Source organism: Artemia franciscana, chromosome 3 (assembly GCF_032884065.1).
Source record: "Artemia franciscana chromosome 3, ASM3288406v1, whole genome shotgun sequence".
NCBI classification, from domain to species: domain Eukaryota; kingdom Metazoa; phylum Arthropoda; class Branchiopoda; order Anostraca; family Artemiidae; genus Artemia; species Artemia franciscana.
In genome coordinates, this window is record NC_088865.1 from 48,868,541 (window position 1) to 48,888,971 (window position 20,431).

Below are 20,431 nucleotides of genomic sequence, written 5' to 3' on the forward strand. Positions count from 1 at the left end.
ATGGGTTCTCTGATTGTTTTGTAGTTCGGTAGGGAAGGAGATACGTCAAAGGTGCATTTTAATTCCAAAATATCCCAGCTCTCATTGAACCATCATATAATTAGATAATTAGTTCTAAGGGAGAGAAGGGGGTGCAGTTAAAAATTGATATATAATCCCCAGGACCGTGGCCGTAGTTTTTTTAGGGGGAGGGAGTACAAAAAATTTCAAAAAACTATCAAAAATACGAAATTTATATTTATTTCCTTATGATTTCAGGGAATATTTCTGGTCTACGCTGTTCTCATCCACATCTCCACCTCCTGTTCGTAGAAACTTCAGAGGGTGATCATTAGATCAGAAATTGAGACTTCAAGTCCTTTTTATATATCGAAAATGATTGGAAACCCACCAGCCAGGATTGTTTTACAGGGAGGTATTTTCCAAGGGAGGTTTATCCACGGGGACATTTTTAGCAGGGGTACTTTCCGGGGGATATTTACTGGAGGGTAAACACCGGCCACCGGACAGGCACAGTACGTACAGAAGGTATCGATAGAATTATTAAAGGGTGAAAACCGTAAAGCTAGTAAAAACCTGAGTAAGAAAATTGAGAACCAATCGTCGTTGACGTTTCACCCCCGATCTTCCCATTCCCTGTGCAGGGAGATACTATTAAACAATTTTTTTTATTTATGGGCTTGTTTAAGGTGAAAAAATTAAAAAGCTACTATCAAAAGTATAGATCACTTTGCGTTTCCAAGTTAGCATGTTGATACTCCGATTCTAGATCCGTAGGAGCGCCAGCCGAGGTACTAAAGGCCCATTTTAGTGAGAACCACGCCAGATGCAGAAATTTGGTATCTATAGTTGTAATAGTTTTCTAAGGCAAAATTTGCCATACAAGTTTAAGTTGGTGCATCACTTTAATGTAAATCAAAAAGCAAGCTGCCATGTGCCTTGGATTATTTATTCTGAGATGTGAGCTATTTATTTATTTTTTGTATTTTTGACCATAGTTATTTAGTAGTCTTTCTACTAGCTTAGATAAAGAGGGGGAGGGCCAAGGGAAAACACTTTTCCCTGAACGCAGCGCCAGTTTGGTTGCTATTTAAGTACATTTCATGAAAGTCAGCCCCCACTTATGCTGTTAAGAAGACGGGGTGTGAAAATGGGTGTTGCCTCGAGTGCTAAAAAACTTAAATACGCCTCAGCTGACTTAATACTGTTGTTTTTTATGCTGCTTTTTCTAGTAAGAAAAAAAATACAAGGCATTAGTTCTTTTCCTGTTATTCTTTATTTTGTTTTTACGAAAATACAAATAAATAAGTAGTTCATTCCGAGTCTCAGTATGCAATTTGGTAGCCATGTTGTTCAACTGGTTCGTATACAGATTCAACCTTAGTGCCAGTCTGGACGACACTTGGTGCCACAGGGGCCTCAATCTTCACAGCAGGGGATGCATATGCAATAGGACCTGAATAGACTGGGGCAGCAACTGATGCATGAGCGGCATAGGCCAAAGGAGCTTGAGCAGCATAGGCAACTGGTGCTGGATGAGCATAAGCAATTGGTGCAGGAGCAGCATAAGAAATAGGTGCCACGGCTGGAGCACTGTAAGCTAGAGGTGAAACATAGGCAGTGGGTGCTGCATAGGCTACAGCTCCATGAGTATGGACAAAGGGTGCGCTGTAAGTTAGAGTTGTTGGGGCACTGTAGGCAATTGAAACGAGAGCCAGGAGAGCGATCTACAAATGTAAAAATATTTAGTTAATTGCTTCCGTGTGCTGTCAAGAGAGTTTTGTAAATCATTTAGAAGCCGCGACAGATTTTTCCGGCCTTGAGCTAAAAAAGAATGTTTCTTCAACTTTCAAACCCGGCCTTGGGTTTTCCCCTTAATAACCAAGTTTCTCCTTGGTTATGCAGCACGAATAAATGATTAACTAGACAACTCTTCTATTATACGGGGCTAGAGTCTAAGGTCCCAGTACCCAATTATTTGGTTTAGGAAGGGGGTCAGTGGCGTAACTCCGTGAGCTCTGCCAAGGTCTAATTGGGGACCTTGAGAAATCTGGGGAAGGTAAACAGGAAGGGTCTGTGAAAGCACAGGATGGTTGGCCCCCAGCCCCCCCTTGCACTTCCTGACTGATGGGCCAAGAGACGGAGATCAACACCGCCGGTAGGGACTGTAAAGTCCATTGCCGTATTCTTTACCTTTTATAGTCTAAGGTCATAAGGGTTTCTGAGAAATATGAATTATTTATATTCAAAAAACATACTCTATTAACAAAATTGAAAGTACAATACATTGAATTTGGCAATGGGTTGATTAAATCAAAGGAAAATTAGTGAATCACAATTTTTTAGCATCGAATTTTACTTTTCTAGAAAAAAAACACAGTGATTTCTTTGTGTATGGATTCAGTTTCCCCAAAATTTGACAAAGATTTAGGTATATCATTTTGTATCCCATGATGGGCTTTTATATTGTTTTAATTATCAAAAAATATTCTTGTAGGAACAGGGATGAAAAAATGTTTTAATCACGTATTTTAGACGCGAGGTTTGAGAGATACTGCTTATAAAATATTTTTTATAAGTTATTTCCAAAAGTTTTTAATAAGATTAGTGTCCAGAAACTATTTTCTATTGTTTTCTATTATATGGGACTATGATCTATGGTTGTCATGATTTCTGATAGAAATTATTATTCTTATTTAAAATGTATAATAGAAATAAATTAGAAATAAAAAATATAAAATCAAATAACCGGTCTAAGTAGAAATAACATTGAAATAAACATTAAGTTAAAAATAAAATCCATAAACATGGAAGAAACGTTCTAGATTGACAAAAAAAGAAAGTAACACGGAATAAAAAAGAAAGAGAAATTTGTAACGAGGAATTAAGATGTATAGTCCAATTTGCACAATTCAAACACACGCCTTAAGTAAGAAAAATTACAGCAGAAATCTAGCTACATGGAAGCTTAAACCACCAAAATAAATAATCAGGAACTAATAACCTAAAAAAATAAATACAATATTCTAGGAATTTCAAAAGTCATGCCTGGTCAACAATGATCTATTTTTAGGTAATTATTGGTAATTAAAAAAGCTAATATTGATCTATTTTTATATTTTATAAGTACATAAATTTGTATATATTATCTAAATTATTGGAAACAGTGAAATTAAATATCTAATATTCTATTTTATACTTAATTGTAATTACTGGTTTCCTCAAAATATAATTTAATGACAGAAATCGAATAGAACGCTCATCAGCAGAAACGAATTAGGCAGGTAAAAAGCAATAACGTCCCCACAGCTCAGTTTTTCCAGAATGATCTTTCTATGTACTTGTAGAATCTTAATTTAAATTAATGTCATTGTCAATCAAGTCAAGATTAACGTCACGCCAGCCCTCAGCAATCTGGTAAATAGAAACATCCAAGTAAATAAATAGGTAAATAAATTTTACACAACCAGGTAAATAAATAGAAACGATAGAACTGGTAAATAAAAATGGTAAATATGGAACAAGAAACAAGTGCAGTTTCATTCATTTGACACATATTTGAATTGCAAATTCCAAAACAAACGTTATCAGAGACGGCAACTTCATGGGGTTCTGGTGATTTTCCCCTCCCCTCTACATTTAATTTTTTTTATTTCCATAGAAAAAATCGCAAACACGATAAAATTCCCCTCCCCCGCCATATCTTTTTGAAAATTACATTTACTTCCCCATCCCCCAGTTCTTATAAATCGGAGCGTTGCAAGCGGTAAATCTGAGCGTTACAAAGGAGAAAAAGTACAAATTCAACGTTATACAGCATGAAAACAAAGAAAGGCATCAGTACTTATTCCAAAGCATTTTGACAAACAAATAAATGGTCTGGTGTACAAATTAAATAAAATAGTTTTTTCAACTGAAAGTAAGGAGCAACATAAAAATTGAAAATGAACAGAAATTATTACGTATATGAGGGGTTTTACCCCTTGTCAATTCCTCGCTCTTATGCTAAAGTTCGAATTTTGTTCGAATTTTTTAAGAATGACCTCTGAATCACAAAGGCCGTTTAATTGACTCTTTTGAAAGTACTGAAAAAAAACCTCTACCGATGACGTGGAAAAGATAATAGCGTAAAATCTACCCTTTTTAATTTCTGGGATCTGAAAAGCAAACATTACTATACATAGGTTATATTAAGTTTTGTAGAAGAAATATTTTTCATCAAAGGAAAAGTTTTTGCTATATTTTTTAATGCACTTTCAGCATCAAGCGTAAGTTAAGCTGTTGACAGTAAAGCAAAATATTTTTTGTATATGCAGTCTAAAATTCGTGTTAATAACGTGATATTTTGGGACTACTCTCTTATCAACGTGGTCCGAAAGTCCCGAGCTAAAAAGAAGGCCTCCAAAACTGAGTATAGGTTACCAGATTTTTTATACTGGATGGATTTTAAAAATAATTGTATAGCTTAATAAAAATATATATTAATAATATTAATAATATTGTATAGCTTAATAATAATAAATAAACTCTTTGTTTCACATAAAATCTTTTTCTGTTAAAAAAAAAATCTAGTAAGGCCTAAGTTCATTAAATTTTGTATCATACATAACTTTAAACTTCAAACGGTAGATTTTATGTTGTTTTTTGCGTTATACTGGATTATTTACGTAATTATACCGTCACATCCGAGGAGCAAGGTAAACTTGAGCAAGCCTCTCTTATCTAACCAAGTATATTGCTACCGACTGGACTCAGCTTATGAAACATGAAGCGTTATCCTCCTTCGGCTTCCTAAATGGCACCAAAGCAGAAAAATAATTGCTTGATTTGGTTTACTAGACGTGCCCTCTCGGATTCGGTCTTCCATTGACGATTTATGTAAAAAGACTATCAACTTTGTTCACGTTTACGACCCTCTGCAGCCTAATTTCCATATTGATACTGGTTTTAATTAGTTCATGTTGTCTTTGTTAGTTTGATTTTTCGCTGTTTATCGTTTTTGTTTTTGTTTGTTTTTAATACTCCATACTTTGTATTTTTTATACTTTTACGGGTAATAAAATTCATTCATTCCCTCTTCGGTGCAGTATGAAAATGAAACATCAATTACGATTCTATAGCAAAATTATATATTCAAAAAAGAAAGAGATCGGTTTTGTTTCGTTTTCTAAATATATTTCATTAATTTTTGAAAGTAATTGCGGGTCATTGGTTGTCTTCATTGTAAATCAAAAGTTTGAGTATGATTTCTTAATCGGGTTTGCTATTAGTTTAGAGCACGTCCAAGCCAATTGATCGACTCGATCTACGCTCTGGGTTGTTATCCTTTCCAAAAATTATTATAAATAATAACTTGTCAACTTGGTCTTTGCTAATTAAATGATTTTCATGCACATTTTTTTGCAGTTTTTGCAAAAACATTTCAATTCTCCAAATGTATTTTGCTTGAACATACATATTGACGCATTATGTCAAATGTATGGGTTTATATTTAACTAACATTTTATCAATAACTTAAAGCCAGAGCCCCAGCAGAGGTTGGGGATGGGGAAGGACGTAAAGTTACTTTTTAGAGCCGTTTATGGCAATGAACGGTAAGTAGAGAATGACCGATTTCAACCTTAACAAAAAATAAATAAAAAATGATGGGAGTACAGAAACAACATAAATTGAACATCCTCTAAATTAAATAAGTTGAAAAAGCTTTTGGAATAAAAATAAAGAGTAACACTGAAATATGAAATGAAAAAAAGAATCATGTGTATAAATGAGGAGGGCTATCGCCCCCTTTAGCTCTTCCCACCAGTATTTAGAATTTTTTCAGTTCTTCAACATTGAATTATTTTAACGTAATACTAATGCAGGTAGGGTTTCCTACAGGTAGGGTAGGGGTTAATCCAGGGGGTTTGGGCTTTTGAACCCTCCCCCTCCCGACATGTTTGTCTGATTCGTAAAAACGTAAAAAAATGAATATAAATAACCTTTTGATGGGTTAAAAAAAAAATTTGTAATCCCCCCTAAAAAAAATCCTAGGATTAACCCCCCGAAAATAAATCCTGGATACGGCCCTGCTATTGTAAAAATCACAAAGTTTCCAGGATGAAAATATAGCATAGATAGAATTCTTCGGAGAGAATATTGCTTAACAAGATAATGAATAAACAATATTCTAACTCGCGTACTCGGCAAGCTTCTGAAGCCTTACAGCAGCCTTTATGTCCAAGCTCTAACTACACTGTAGTTACTAAATCTCACATTATCTAGATCTCAGATATTATAAAAATTACACAAAGCCAGAGCAATTAAACTTCTTATGGATGCCTCTTATGGCGGCCTGCTTTCCACAGTTTTCCTTTGTAGTACCCATAGTTTTTTCAATAAAATGTATATTTTCATCATATGTTGGTATATTTCATTAGAATTAAACTAATTTTACTTTTCGAGTGTGTTCTGTATAACCTATAAGTACCGAAAATAGTGTCACTTGGTCTCTACATAAAGACTTTGGGGTCTTAACCTAGCCAGGGTCAGTCACTGTAATACTTCGCTGGGGCCTAATGAAAATTGAGAATTGAATTTTCCAATTTTTGCCTAAAGCTTCTGAAATTGCAATGCACCCGCTTACCTTAGAGCAGGTTTGCCACTCGTTGAAAAAAAAAATCACTATATTTCAGTGATTTCTTGGTTGATTTAGCAATTGTCTTCAATAATCTAGTGAATTGTGTGCGGATTTAGTGATTTTTTGCTTAGGCAATAAAAAAATCACTAGGAATAGTTACAAATCACTAGGGGTGGCAACTTTGCCTCACAGACATTTAAGTGATAGAACAGCAAACAAAACTTTGTTTGTTTGAACATAAATTAGATCCAATCAGGTAATGCAGCTAGCTAAAAGATCTGGATAAGGCATCCCCCTCCCTTTCTCTGTCTTGGAAAGAATAAACTTGTGTTACTGTACGTGTATCTTACGAGTGTGCACATCACTTAATTCTTTAAAATCAAAATTAATCTGTGCCAACCCCTTACTATTCAGTTATAATTTTGCTAATGACACCCCCTATAGATCAACCCTGTCTAGGAAAGTATCCCTAAATATAAGCAGTCATTCAACGAGGTCAGAGAGAGGGCTGAGGAGAAAACTAAGTTGAGAAACAAAAGGGATAGCAAATGTCTCCTAAATTAAGAAAATGTATTTTTTTGTTACTTTCGTTTAAAAATTTAAAAATACAACATCAGCCTCCCCCCAAATCAGCCTCAACATATTTTCGCCCGGCTCCACATTAATCGTGAATTCGCAACCCTAGGAGGAGGGTTCGAACCCTTATCTTGATGCATGAGTGATATTATTAATACAAATATTCTATTGCATAATATAATAGAAATTTATCACAGTTTTAACATTTTAGCTTTCTCCTCTCCCTGTCCCAGAAACAAAATCCTTGCTATGGCCGTAACTAAAAATCTTAATTAAAAAGGTTCATACCATGCACTTCATCTTTGCTAGACTAAAGTTGAGCTTGGAAATCACAGAAGAGCTAGAAAACGAATGATGTTTGAGTGAATAATTCCCATCTGTTATATACTAGAATCTAATCAAACAAGTAACCACACCCAAAGTCTTAATGTTAAGAACCCATCAAGAAAGCGGAACTATAGCAAAGGCAAGGACCTCTGAAACTGTTAATAGTCCGTTATTGATGACGTTATTTTTTTATAAAGAAGAATATTGCATAAAATTCTTGGGGCTCTATGATGCACTTGGGGGAAAATAAACTAAACCAATAGTATAGAAAATATACAAAGAAAATTTTTGTCTTCAAACGAAACTAAAAAACGACATAATACTTAGAAAGAACTGACATGAAGGGAGCTGACACCCCTAACTTTACCCTCTTCATTCCAAATTTTGACTAATGCTATTCTGAAAGCATCAAACAGTTCGTGATAACGGACTGTAGTAAGGAGCGACCCGGCTCAATAGTAACCGAAACTTTTAAAAATGGAATTTTAATATCAATAGTTACATCAAAAGGATTGTATTTTAATGCTGATTTTAAATATATAAGTTTCATCAAGTTAAGCTTTACCCATCAAAAAATACGAGTCTGAGAAAATTTGCCTTACTTTAGAAAACAAGAAGAAACACCCCTTAAAAGTGCTAAAAATCTTAGCGGAAATCACACCATCAGATTCAGCATATCAGAGAACCCTACAGTAGAAGTTTCAAGCTCTTATCCAAAAATATGGAATTTTGCATTTTTTGCCACAAGACAGATCATGGATGCGTGTTTATTTGTTTGTTTGTTTTTTCCCAGGGGTTATCATATCAACCCAGTGGTCCTAGAGTGTCACGAAAGGGCTCATTCTGACGGAAATTAAAAGTTCTAGTGCCCTTTTTAAATTACCGAAAAATTGAAAGGCACCTAGGCCCCCTCCCACGCTCATTTTTCCCAAAGTCACTGGATCAAAATTTTGAGATAGCCATTTTATTCAGCATATTCAAAAACCAAATAACTATGTATTTGGGGACGACTTACTCCCCCACAGTTCCCGTGGGAGGCGCTGCAAGTTACAAACTTTGACCAGTGTTTACATATGGTAATGGTTATTGGGAAGTGTACAGACGTTTTCAGGGGGATTTTTTTGGTTGGGGGGAGGGGTTGAGGGGAGGGGGTTTAGTGGGGGAAATTTCCATGGAAGAATCTGTCATAGGGGAAGAGAATTTCCATGAAAGGAGCGCAAGATTTTCTAGCATTAAAAAAAATGAAAAATAAATATGAAAAAGTTTTTTCAACTAAAAGTAAGGAGCAGCATTAATACTTAAAACGAACCAATATTATTACGCATATGAGGGGCTCATCTCCTCCTAATACCTTGATCTTTACGCTAATGTATTTTTAGTAATTTCAACTATTTATTCTACGGACTTTGTGATTCGGGGGTCATTCTTAAGGAATTGGGACAAAATTTAAGCTTTAGTGTAAAAAGCGAGGTATTGAAGAGGGGGTGAACCCCCCCCCCATATACGTAGTAAAAACATACGCATATAGAATGTCGTTACGCGAGTTAATTCGTAAGTTAAGTATATTTTTACTAATAAAAACGTTCGTAAAAAATCAAAGTTCTGGTTGCCTTTTTAAATAACCAAGAAATTGGAGGGTAACTAGGCCTATTCTCGCTCTTTTTTCTCAAAATCGTCCGATCAAAACCATTTAGCCATTTAGCCAAAAAAAAAAAAAATCATATGCAAATTTCGTTTTAATTATTCATGTGAGGAGAGCCAAAATCAAAACATGGATTAATTTAAAAACGTTCAGAAAATAATAAAATAACAAGTTTTTTAAACTGAAAGTAAGGAGCGATATTAAAACTTAAAAACGAACAGAAATCACTCCGTTTATGAAAGTTGCTGTTCCCTCCTCAACGCCCCCTCTTTGCGCTAAAGTTTTTAATGTTTTAAAAAGTAGAGTTGAGAGAAAGAGTCAAACTTTAGCGTAAAGAGCGAGGCGTTGAAGAGGGAACAGTCCCTTTCATAAACGTTGTAATTTCTGTTCGTTTTTAAGTTTTAATATCGCTCCTTACTTTCAGTTTAAAAAACTTGTTTTTTTATTTTATTTTAAAAAGGAACAAATGCAGCCAGTTGGTAGTTACAAGTGTTGTATTTGCTGGTTTTCTTTAAAAATATTCAAACTGAAAATGTCCTTTAAATTTAGCTTATAGAGAAATAGCTTAAGCCCCCTCATGCTCACAATAAACTATGATCTTTTTAAGGATTAACGCAGCTCTTTAGTCTCATTAAAAAAATCGGTTTTTGTTTTAATTTCTGCTCTTTGTTTATACAATTTAACTGACTATCCTGAATATGAGGGAGTGTGCCCCCCCCTTTGTATTTTAACATTAAGTTCAACTTTTGTGAAACGGTGTTTAAAGAGCGGTAATTGCCCATGAAAAGATTGGTCTCCTTAGAATAACTTTTAGGGTATTAGCTATTATATTATAACTGTATATAATATAATAACTAATATATATATATATATATATATATATATATATATATATATATATATATATATATAAATATATATATATATATATATATATATATATATATATATATATATATATATATATATATATATATATATATATATATTATATATATATATATTTCTCTTTGAGTGTTTTTTTTTAGTTTTTTTTTAGTTTTTTACCTTTTTTCTTTTTTCAGTTTTCTTTTTCTTCTTTATTTTTCAGCGTCACTATGAAGTACATATCGACGAACCTTTGTTTTTTTTAACTTAAATCTGGTAGGCATTAATGACCTTATCCAAGTCAAAATCCCAAACCCAATCATCATCGCTATCATTTTCAGTTTTGATATGTTTTGACTCTCGCTGTCCAGGTGGATTTTCATCTAACTGCGCGGTTTTGCGTTCTTTAGCCGCAAGCCTGTTTTCTTGCTGTTCTTGTGATTCCCCGGCACGCTTTCTTTTCTTACTTTCTCTATCAGCTGCAAGCCTGTTTTCTTGCTGTTCTTGTGATTCCTCGGAACGCTTTCTTTTCTTACTTTCTCTATCAGCAGCAAGTTTTTTGGCATAAACTCTTTGAGCAGCTTCCTCGGCTGTTGCCATTGTAGGTTCTTCAGTCATTTTACAATTAAACATTTTTCCGTGAACAAATGTCTTAAATACCGTTAATGACGTCACCGTCATAGCAAAAATGACGACAACTAACTTCATGACGTCAGTCGACACAGAAACATGACGTCACCTGACAGACAGACACACAGACAGACAACTTATTTTTATATATATAGATATATATATATATATATATATATATATATATATATATATATATTAATTGATGTCAATGACGCTTTATGTCATTGATGAATCAAATGATGTTGGGGGGAGAAGTAGCACTTAGCATGACGTAGAATACAAATTATGAGAAAAATAGTACCGGATAATTAAAATATCAAGACTGAATGTCTTACCTGTAAGGCCAAAATTTTCAAATAATCTAGCGTTTTTTTAGTAAATTTTTGCTCTTAGGCAATGTCCCCACCTCATTCCAGGTAAATAGTGAAAATTGACTTTTATTCTAACTCCTTGTATAACATTTGCATGATAAAATGGGACATATCACCTCCCCAATACTCATATTGCTAAAATTGTCCAAATATACTTCTCAAAAGGAACAAAGGTTAGGCGGTCACTTCTCCCTTTCTCTATTGAGCTGAAGTATATTCCAGTTGTCAATGGAGGCTGGATGGGAAGGGGCAGCTCCATTGTAATTTGAAAGTTAACAATTGAAAACAACTGAAAAAAACACAGGTATATCCCCTCCTGTAGATTTTGAAACGTTCCTCTTTTGGCAGCTCCATTACAAAAAAAAAACGAAAAAATTTCCTTACTCTCCTCCAACAAGCACACACATTTTCATGAATTGACACCACGGAAGAATAGCTGGCACATAGCCATACAGCCGCTATGTAGCTGGTACACAGATTTAACAAAAACTCTAAAAAAAATAGCTATCAATTAACATTTCAAAAGAATTGCTCTTTACGTTGATTCTAAATAGTTATTTTTTCCATGTTTTTCTCAGGGGTGATCGTGTCAAACCAACGGTCCTAGATGACCAGGAGTGGCTAGTTCGAACGGAAATAAAAATTTCTAGTACTCTTTTTAAGGAATCACTAGCCCCTCGCACGCCCTTTTTTATCAAAATATATCTCATCGAAATTTGAGACAGAAATTTGGTCCACCTTAGTTGAAAGGTCAATAACTATGCCTCTGGGAATAGCATGGCCCCCAAAGCCCTTAGAGAAAGGGCTTAAATTGGTGTAATTTGCCCGTTTTTACATATAGTACTTGTTATTGGGAAATATGTGTGTTTTTTTTGGGGGGGGGAGAGAATTTCCTACATGAAGAAACTTTTCAAGGATAATTTTCCATGGAGGGAGGAGGGGATTTTCCAATCTTATTTGAAAAGCGATCAGAAATTAAACGTAAAAAACAATTTTTTTCAACTTAGAGTAAGGAACGACATTAAAACTTAAAACAAGCGGAAATTATTCAATGTATGAGGGGGATGCCCCCCTCAATACCTCACTCTTTATACGAAAGTTTGGATTTTTATCATATTTTTTAAGCGACAAGGGTTGTTGAATTTGAAATAGAAATATTTTTAGAAAACTTTAGCGTAAGAATCAAGGGATTGACGATGGGGCAGCCCCCCCCCCCCCCATATTTGGAATCATTTTGTTCGTTTTCAGTTTTAGTGTTGCTATTTACTTTCATTTGAAAACACTTGCTATTTACCACTTAGTGCATAAGGGAATAAAGTCTCAGACAGATAAACTCATGAGAATGAAGCTTGCAAATAATCGTCTATAACAAACATTCATTTTGTATTGCTGCATATAATTAGAGAAAAAATATTATATATAATCGTATTAAAAAAAAAAAACTGCGCCATAAAACAAGCATAGGGCTCTGAAACTTGAAGGTTATCGACATAGCTATTTGATTAATATCAATTGTTTTTCTACAAAATAATTGTTGTTTGAAACTCAAAGGAAGAATTGGCACTTTTTTAGGGTTCACAAAAATGTAGGGAGACAAGGATTTTTTTTCTATTTTTAAAGTTGAAAATACAAAAAGAAAAATATTTAGCAAATTTACCTAAAATAAGACGTAGTGGCGACTTCATTGCTAGGAAAAATTCTCAGCGAAACTATCCAAGTAATGGGGGAAGAGTTAATGATGGAAATACCTACCCTTCCCCCAAAAAAATTGGTGGCATTGGCTCAGTTTTTCAAACAGTTCGTGGTAACAGAACAAAGACACAGTTATTAGGTTTTTCGACTATGGTGAATAAAATGGCTATATCAAAATTTTGATTTGGTGACTTTTGGGGAAAAATGAGCGTGGGAGGGGGTCTAGGTGCCCTCCAATTTTGTTGTTCACTTTAAAAGGGCACTAGAACTTTTAATTTCCGTTAGAATGAGCCCTTTCGCAAGATTCTAGGACCACTGAGTCGATACGGTCACCCCTGGGAAAAAAAAACAAAAAAAAAAAAAATAAATAAACACGCATCCGTGATCTGTCTTCTGGCAAAAAAACGCGAAATTCCACATTTTTGTAGATAGGAGCCTGAAACTTCTACAATAAAGTTCTCTGATACGTTGAATCTGATGGTGTGATTTTCGTTAAGACTGTATGACTTTTAGGGGGTGTTTCCTCCTATTTTCTAAAACGAGGCAAATTTTCTCAGGCTCGTAGCTTTTGATGGGTATAACTGATCTTGATGAAACTTGTATATTTAAAATCAGCATTAAAATGTGATTCTTTTGATGTAATTACATAAAAAAAACTAGTTTTTCTAACTGAAAGTAAGGAGCGACATTAAAACTTAAAACGAACAAAAATTACTCCGTATATGAAATGGGCTGTCCCCTCCGCAATCCCTCGCTCTTTACGATAAAGTTGGACTTTTTGCCACAATTCTACTTTTTAAAACAATTAAAAGCTTTAGCGTAAAGAGCGAGGAATTGCGGAGGGGACAACCCATTTCATATACGGAGTAATTTCTGCTCGTTTTAAGTTTTAATGTCGCTCCTTACTTTCAGTTAGAAAAACTAGTTTTTTTTATGTAATTTCTGAAAGTTTTTGAATTAATGCATGTTTGATTTTGGCTCTCCACACATAAATTATGTGTACATTTTAATTCCTTTTTTGGCTAAATGGCTTTCTCTTAGTTCTGATCAGACGATTTTGAGAAATAAGGTATGGGGAAGGAGGCCTAGTTGCCATGCAATTTTTCGGTTACTCAAAAAGGCAACTATAATTCTTTTATTAGTAAAAAATATACGTAACTTAAGAATTAACTTACGTAACAAACTTTTATATTCTTAAATTTTTATTATGTATATGAGGGGGTTTGTACCCTCGTTAATACCTCGCTCTTTACACTAAATCGTAAGTTTTGTGCCGATTCTTTAAGAATGACCCCTGAATCAGAAAGGCCGTAGAATAAATAGTTGAAATTACTAAAAATACTATAGCATAAAGCGCGAGGTATTTATCTCCTCCTGAATACCTCGCTCTTTATGCTAAAGTATTTTTAGAACCCCTCATATGCGTAATAATCTCTGTTAAGTTTCAATGCTACTCCTTGCTTTCAATGGAAAAAACTTTTCCATGTTTATTTTTTCATTGTTTTTTTTTATAGTAATTTTAGAAAATCCTGCGCCCTTTTCATTGAATTTCTGTTCCCCCATGACATATTTCTCCAGGGAAAGATCCTCCCACATAGCCCCCTCTCCTCAACCCCACCCCCAAAACAAAAAAAAATCCCCTGAAAACGACTGTACACTTCCCAATAACCATTATTATATTTAAACACTGGTCGAAGTTTGTAACTTGCAGCCCCTCCCTCAGGGACTGTGGGGGAGTAAGTCATTCCCAAAGACATAGTTATTATGGTTTTTGACTATGCGGAACAAAATGGCTATCTCAAAATTTTGATCTGTTGACTTTGGAGAAAAATGAGCGTGGGAGGGGGCCTAGGTGCCCTCCAATTTTTTTGGTCACTTAAAAAGGGCACTAGAACTTTTTATTTCCGTTAGAATGAGCCCTCTTGCAACATTCTAGGATCACTTGGTCGACACGATGACCCCTGGGGAAAAGAAAAAAAACAAAACAAATAAACACGCAGCCGTGATTTGTCTTCTGGCAAAAAATACGAAATTCCATATTTTTATAGATAGGAGTTTGAAAATTTTGCTATAGGGTTCTCTGATACGCCGAATGTGATGGTGTGACTTTCGTTAAGCTTGTAAGACTCTTAGGGGGTGTTTTCCCCTATTTTCTAAAATAAGACAAATTTTCTCAGGCTCGTAACTTTTGATGACAAAGACCAATTTTGATGAAACTTATATATTTTGATGTATATTTTAGCATCAAAATTCTATTATTTAGAGTTTCGTTTACTATTGAGCCGGGTCGCTCCTTACGACAGTTCGTTACCACGAACTGTTTTAAAGAAAATAATTCGGTATTTCGGGGCTTCTGACATTATTACTCCTTTGCGGAAGTTAGGCTCAAAATTCGAAAAGGATTATATTTTTTCTCTGGGTCCCTTCCACCTCTTAGTTCGTTTATTTTCCCGTTAGTTTTCACCTGTTTTCGCTTTATAGTTGTGTTATCTCTTAGCAGTTCTTTCGTTAGTTGAGTTATGGTTGTGGTATATATGTTTTATCGCTCGTATAGTTGTGTTATTTTCAAATTATACTCCATAATAGAGAGGCTCCGAACACCCAGCATTGTATATTAAGCTCTGAATTTGACGTTTTTTCTAACGTGACCAGATTTGTTCTGCGCCTTGCGCCCTTTTCATTGAATTTTTCTTCCCCCATGACATATTTCTCCAAGGAAAGATCCTCCCACATAGCCCCCTCCCCTCAACCCTACCCCCAAAACCAAAAAAAAATCCCCCTGAAAACGTCTGTACACTTCCCAATAACCATTATTATATGTAAACACTGGTCGAAGTTTGTAACTTGCAGCCCCTCCCCCAGGGACTGTGGGGGAGTAAGTCATCCCCAAAGACATAGTTATCATGATTTTCAACTATGCTGAATAAAATGGCTATCTCAAAATTTTGATCCGTTGACTTTGGGAAAAAAATGAGTGTGGGAGGGGGCCTAGATGCCCTCTAATTTTTTTGGTCACTTAAAAAGGGCACTAGAACTTTTCATTTCCATTAGAATGAGCCCTCTTGCGACATTCTAGGACCACTCGGTCAATACGATGACCCCTGGGGAAAAGAAAAAAAATAAAAATAATCAAACAGTTCGTGGTAACGAACTGTAGTAAGGAGCGACCCGGCTCAATAGTAACCAAAACTCTAAAAAATTGAATTTTGATATCAATAGCTACATCAAAAGAATCGCATTTTAATGCTGATTTTAAATATATAAGTTTTAACAAGTTTAGTGTTACCCATCAAAAGTTACGAGCCTGAGAAAATTTGCCTTATTTAGGAAAATAGGGGGAAACACCCCCTAAAAGTCGTAGGATCTTAACGAAAATGACACCATCAGATTCAGCGTATCAGAGAACCCTACTGTAGAAGTTTCAAGCTCTTATCTACAAAAATGTGGAATTTTCTATTTTTTGCCAAAAGAAAAATCACGGGTGCGTATTTATTTGTTTGTTTTTTTTTTTTTTTTTTTTTTTTTTTTTTTCCCCAGGGGTCATCGTATCGACCAAGTGGTCCTAGAATGTTGCAAGAGGGCTCACTCTAACGGAAATGAAAAGTTCTAGTGCCCTTTTTAAGTGACCAAAAAAATTGGAGGGCATCTAGGCCCCCTCCCACGCTCATTTTTTCCCAAAGTCAACGGATCAAAATTTTGAGATAGCCATTTTGTTCAACATAGTCGAAAACCATAAAAACTATGTCTTTGGGGATGACTTACTCCCCCACAATCCCTGGGGGAGGGGCTGCAAGTTACAAACTTTGACCAGTGTTTACATATAGTAATGGTTATTGGGAAGTGTACAGACGTTTTCAGGGGGATTTTATTTTGCTTGGGGGTGGTGCTGAGGAGAGGGGGCTATGTTGGAGGATCTTTCCTTGGAGGAATCTGTCATGGGGAAAGAAAAATTCAATGAAAAGGGCGCAGGATTCTCAAGCATCAAACAGTTCGTGGTAACGAACTGTAGTAAGGAGCGACCCGGCTCAATAGTAACCAAAACTCTAAAAAATGGAATTTTGATACCAATAGCTACATCAAAAGAATCGCATTTTAATGCTGGTTTTAAATATATAAGTTTCATCAAGTTTAGTCTTACCCATCAAAAGTTACGAGCCTGAGAAAATTTGCGAAAAGTTTCGAGCTCCTATCTACAAAAATGTGGAATTTTGCATTTTTTGCCAGAAGGCAGATCACGGATGCGTGTTTATTTGTTTTTTTGTTTTTTTGTTTTTTTGTTGTTTTTTTTTCCCCAGGGGTGATCGTATCGACCCAGTTGTCCTAGAATGTTGCAAGAGGGCTCATTCTAACGGAAATGAAAAGTTCTAGTGCCCTTTTTAAGTGACCAAAAAAATTGGAGGGCACCTAGGCCCCCTCCCACGCTAATTATTTTCCCAAAGTCAACGGATCAAAATTCTGAGATAGCCATTTTATTCAGCGTAGTCAAAAAACCTTATAACTATGTCTTTGGGGACGACTTACTCCCCCACAGTCCCCGTGGGAGGGGCAACAAGTTACAAACTTTGACCTGTGCTTACATATAGTAATGGTTATTGGGAAGTATACAGGCGTTTTCAGGAGGATTTTTTTGGTTTGGGGGAGGGGTTGAGAAGAGGGGGATATGCTGGGGGAACTTTCCTTCGAGAATTTGTAATGGGAGAAGAAAATTTCCATGAAGGGAGAGCAGGATTTACTAGCATTATTAAAAAAAAAACAATTAAAAAATAAAAGTGAAAAAGCTTTTTCAGCTGGAAGTAAGGAACAGCAATAAAACTTAAAACAAACAGAAATTATTACCCATATGAGGGGCTCACCTCCTTCTAATACCTCGCTCTTTACGCTAAAGTATTTTCGGTAATTTCAACTACTTATTCTACGGCTTTTGTGATTCAGGGGGTCATTCTTAATGAATTGGGATAAAATTTAAGCTTTCGTGTAAAGAGCGAGGTACTGACGATGGGGCGAATCCCCTCATATATGTAATAAAAACATGAGAATACAAAAGTTCTTTACGTAAGCTAATTTATAAGTTACGTAAATCTTTTACCAATAAAAAGATTCGTAAAAAATTAAAAGTTCTAGTTGCCTTTTTAATTAACCAAAAAATCGGGGGGCAACTAGGCTTCGTCCCCCGCTCTTTTTTTCTCAAAATCATTCGATCAAAATTATGAGAAAGCCATTGAGCCCAAAAAAAAATATGCAAATTTCGTTTTGATCATTCCTCTGCGGAGAGCCAAAATCAAAACATGCATTGATTCAAAAACGTTCAGAAATTAAATAAAAAAAACAAGTTTTTTCAACTGAAAGTAAGGAGTGACATCAAAACTTAAAACGCACAGAAATTACTTCGTATATGAAAGAGGCTGCTTCCTCATCAACGCCCCGCTCTTTACGCTAAAGTTTTTTACTGTTTTAGAAAGAAGAATTGAGAGAAAGAGTCAAACTTTAGCGTAAAGAGCGGGGCGTTGATGAGGAAGCAGCCTCTTTCATATACGAAGTAATTTCTGTGCGTTTTAAGTTTTGATGTCACTCCTTACTTTCAGTTGAAAAAACTTGTTTTTTTTATTTAATTACTATAAGAAAACAATGAAAAATAAACATGAAAACGTTTTTTCAAATGAAAGGAAGAAGTAGCATTGAAACTTAAAACGAACAGAGATTATTCCGCATATGAGGGGTTCTAAAAATACTTTAGCATAAAGAGTGAGGTATTTAGGAGGAGATAAATACCTTGCTCTTTATGCTAAAGTATTTTTAGTAATTTAAACTATTTATTCTACGGCCTTTCTGATTCAGGGGTCATTGTTAAAGAATTGGGACAAAACTTACGATTTAGTGTAAAGAGCGAGGTATTAACGAGGGTACAAACCCCCTCGTATACATATTAAAAATATAAGGTTATGAAAGTTTGTTACGTAAGTTAATTGTTAAGTTACGTATATTTTTTACTAATAAAAACGTTCGTTAAATATTAAAAGTTCTAGTTGCCTTTTTAAGTAACCGAAAAATTGGAGGGCAACTAGGCCTCCTTCTCCACCCCTTATTTCTCAAAATCGTCTGATCAAAACTAAGAGAAAGCCATTTAGCAAAGAAAAAAGAATTATTATACAAATTTCATTTTAATAATTTATGTGCGGAGAGCCAAAACCAAACATGCATTAATTCAAAAACGTTCAGAAATTAAATAAAAAAAAAATAATTTTTTTAGCTGAAAGTAAGGAGCGACATTAAAACTTAAAACGAACAGAAATTACTCCGTATATGAAATGAGTTGTCCCCTCCGCAATCCCTCGCTCTTTACGCTAAAGTTTGACTCTTTGCCACAATTCTACTTTTTAAAAAAAATTAAAAGCTTTAGCGTAAAGAGCGAGGGATTGCGGAGGGGACAACTCATTTCATATACGGAGTAATTTCTGTTCGTTTTAAGTTTTAATGTCGCTCCTTACTTTCAGCTAAAAAAATTATTTTTTTTTTATTTAATAATAAATAAACACGCACCCGTGATTTGTCCTCTGGCAAAAAATACAAAATTCCACATTTTAGTAGATAGGAGCTTGAAACTTCTACAATAGGGTTCTCTGATACGCTGAATCTGATGGTGTGATTTTCGTTAAGATCCTACGACTTTTATGGGGTGTGTTTCCCCCTATTTGACTAAATAAGGCAAATTTTCTCAGGCTCGTAACTTTTGATGGGTAAGATTAAACTTGATGAAACTTGAATATTTAAAATCAACTTTAAAATGCGATTCTTTTGATGTAGCTATTTATATCAAAATTCAATTTTTTAGAGTTTTGGTTACTATTGAGCCGGATCGCTCCTTACTACAGTTCGTTACCACGAACTGTTTGACTATTGGTATCAAAATTCCATTTTTTAGAGTTTCGGTTACTATTGAGCCGGGTCGCTCCTTACTACAGTTCGTTACCACGAACTGTTTGATAAGTTACATTAAGTTTAGACTTACCCATCAAAAGTTACAAGCCTGAGAAAATTTGCCTTATTTTAGAAAATAGGGAAACATCCCTTAAAAGTCATAGAACCTAAACGAAAATCCCACCATTGGAGTGTCACTAGGCCTACTCCCTCGCTCCTTTTTTCCCAAAATCGTCCGACCAAAACTATGAGAAAGCCATTTAACCATAAAAATAAATTAATATGCAAATTTCGTTTTAATTATTATCCATGTGCGGAGAGCCAAAATCAACACATGCATTAAATCAAAAACGTTCAGAAATTAAATATAAAAAAGTTTAAAGTTTTTTTTAAGGAGCGATATTAAAAATTAAAACGAACAGAAATTACTCCATATATGAAAGAGGCTGTTCCCTCCTCAACGCCCCGCTCTTTACGCTAAATTTTTTTACTATTTTAAAAAGTAGAGTTGAGAGAAAGAGTCAAACTTTAGCGTAAAGAGCAAGACGTTGAGGAGGGAACAGCCCCTTTCATATACAGAGTAATTTCTGTTCGTTTTAAGTTTTAACATCGCTCCTTACTTTCAGTTAAAAAAACTTATTTTTTTATTTAATTATGGTTTAAAATGATGCTGGGAATTTAAATTTCTTCTAGAAAAGGCAGCAATTATTGGACCAACTGTTTGATACATTCTTCCCTGATTAACAAAAAAAAAATGAAAAACAAACAAACATGTATCCATTGCCAAAT

General features: G+C 34.8%; 1 protein-coding gene across 1 annotated transcript; it reads right to left on the reverse strand.

Annotated features, from left to right (window-relative positions):
* Positions 1 to 1,257: 1,257 nt before the first annotated feature.
* LOC136025355 (cuticle protein 16.5-like) lies at positions 1,258 to 7,643 on the reverse strand. Its single transcript, XM_065701294.1, has 2 exons — positions 7,484 to 7,643; positions 1,258 to 1,727 (listed from the first exon to the last, which is right to left on the reverse strand). Exons 1-2 carry the CDS (start codon positions 7,493 to 7,495, stop codon positions 1,326 to 1,328), a joined length of 414 nt encoding a protein of 137 aa, XP_065557366.1. The 5' UTR covers positions 7,496 to 7,643; the 3' UTR covers positions 1,258 to 1,325.
* Between the last annotated feature and the right edge of the window lie 12,788 nt (positions 7,644 to 20,431).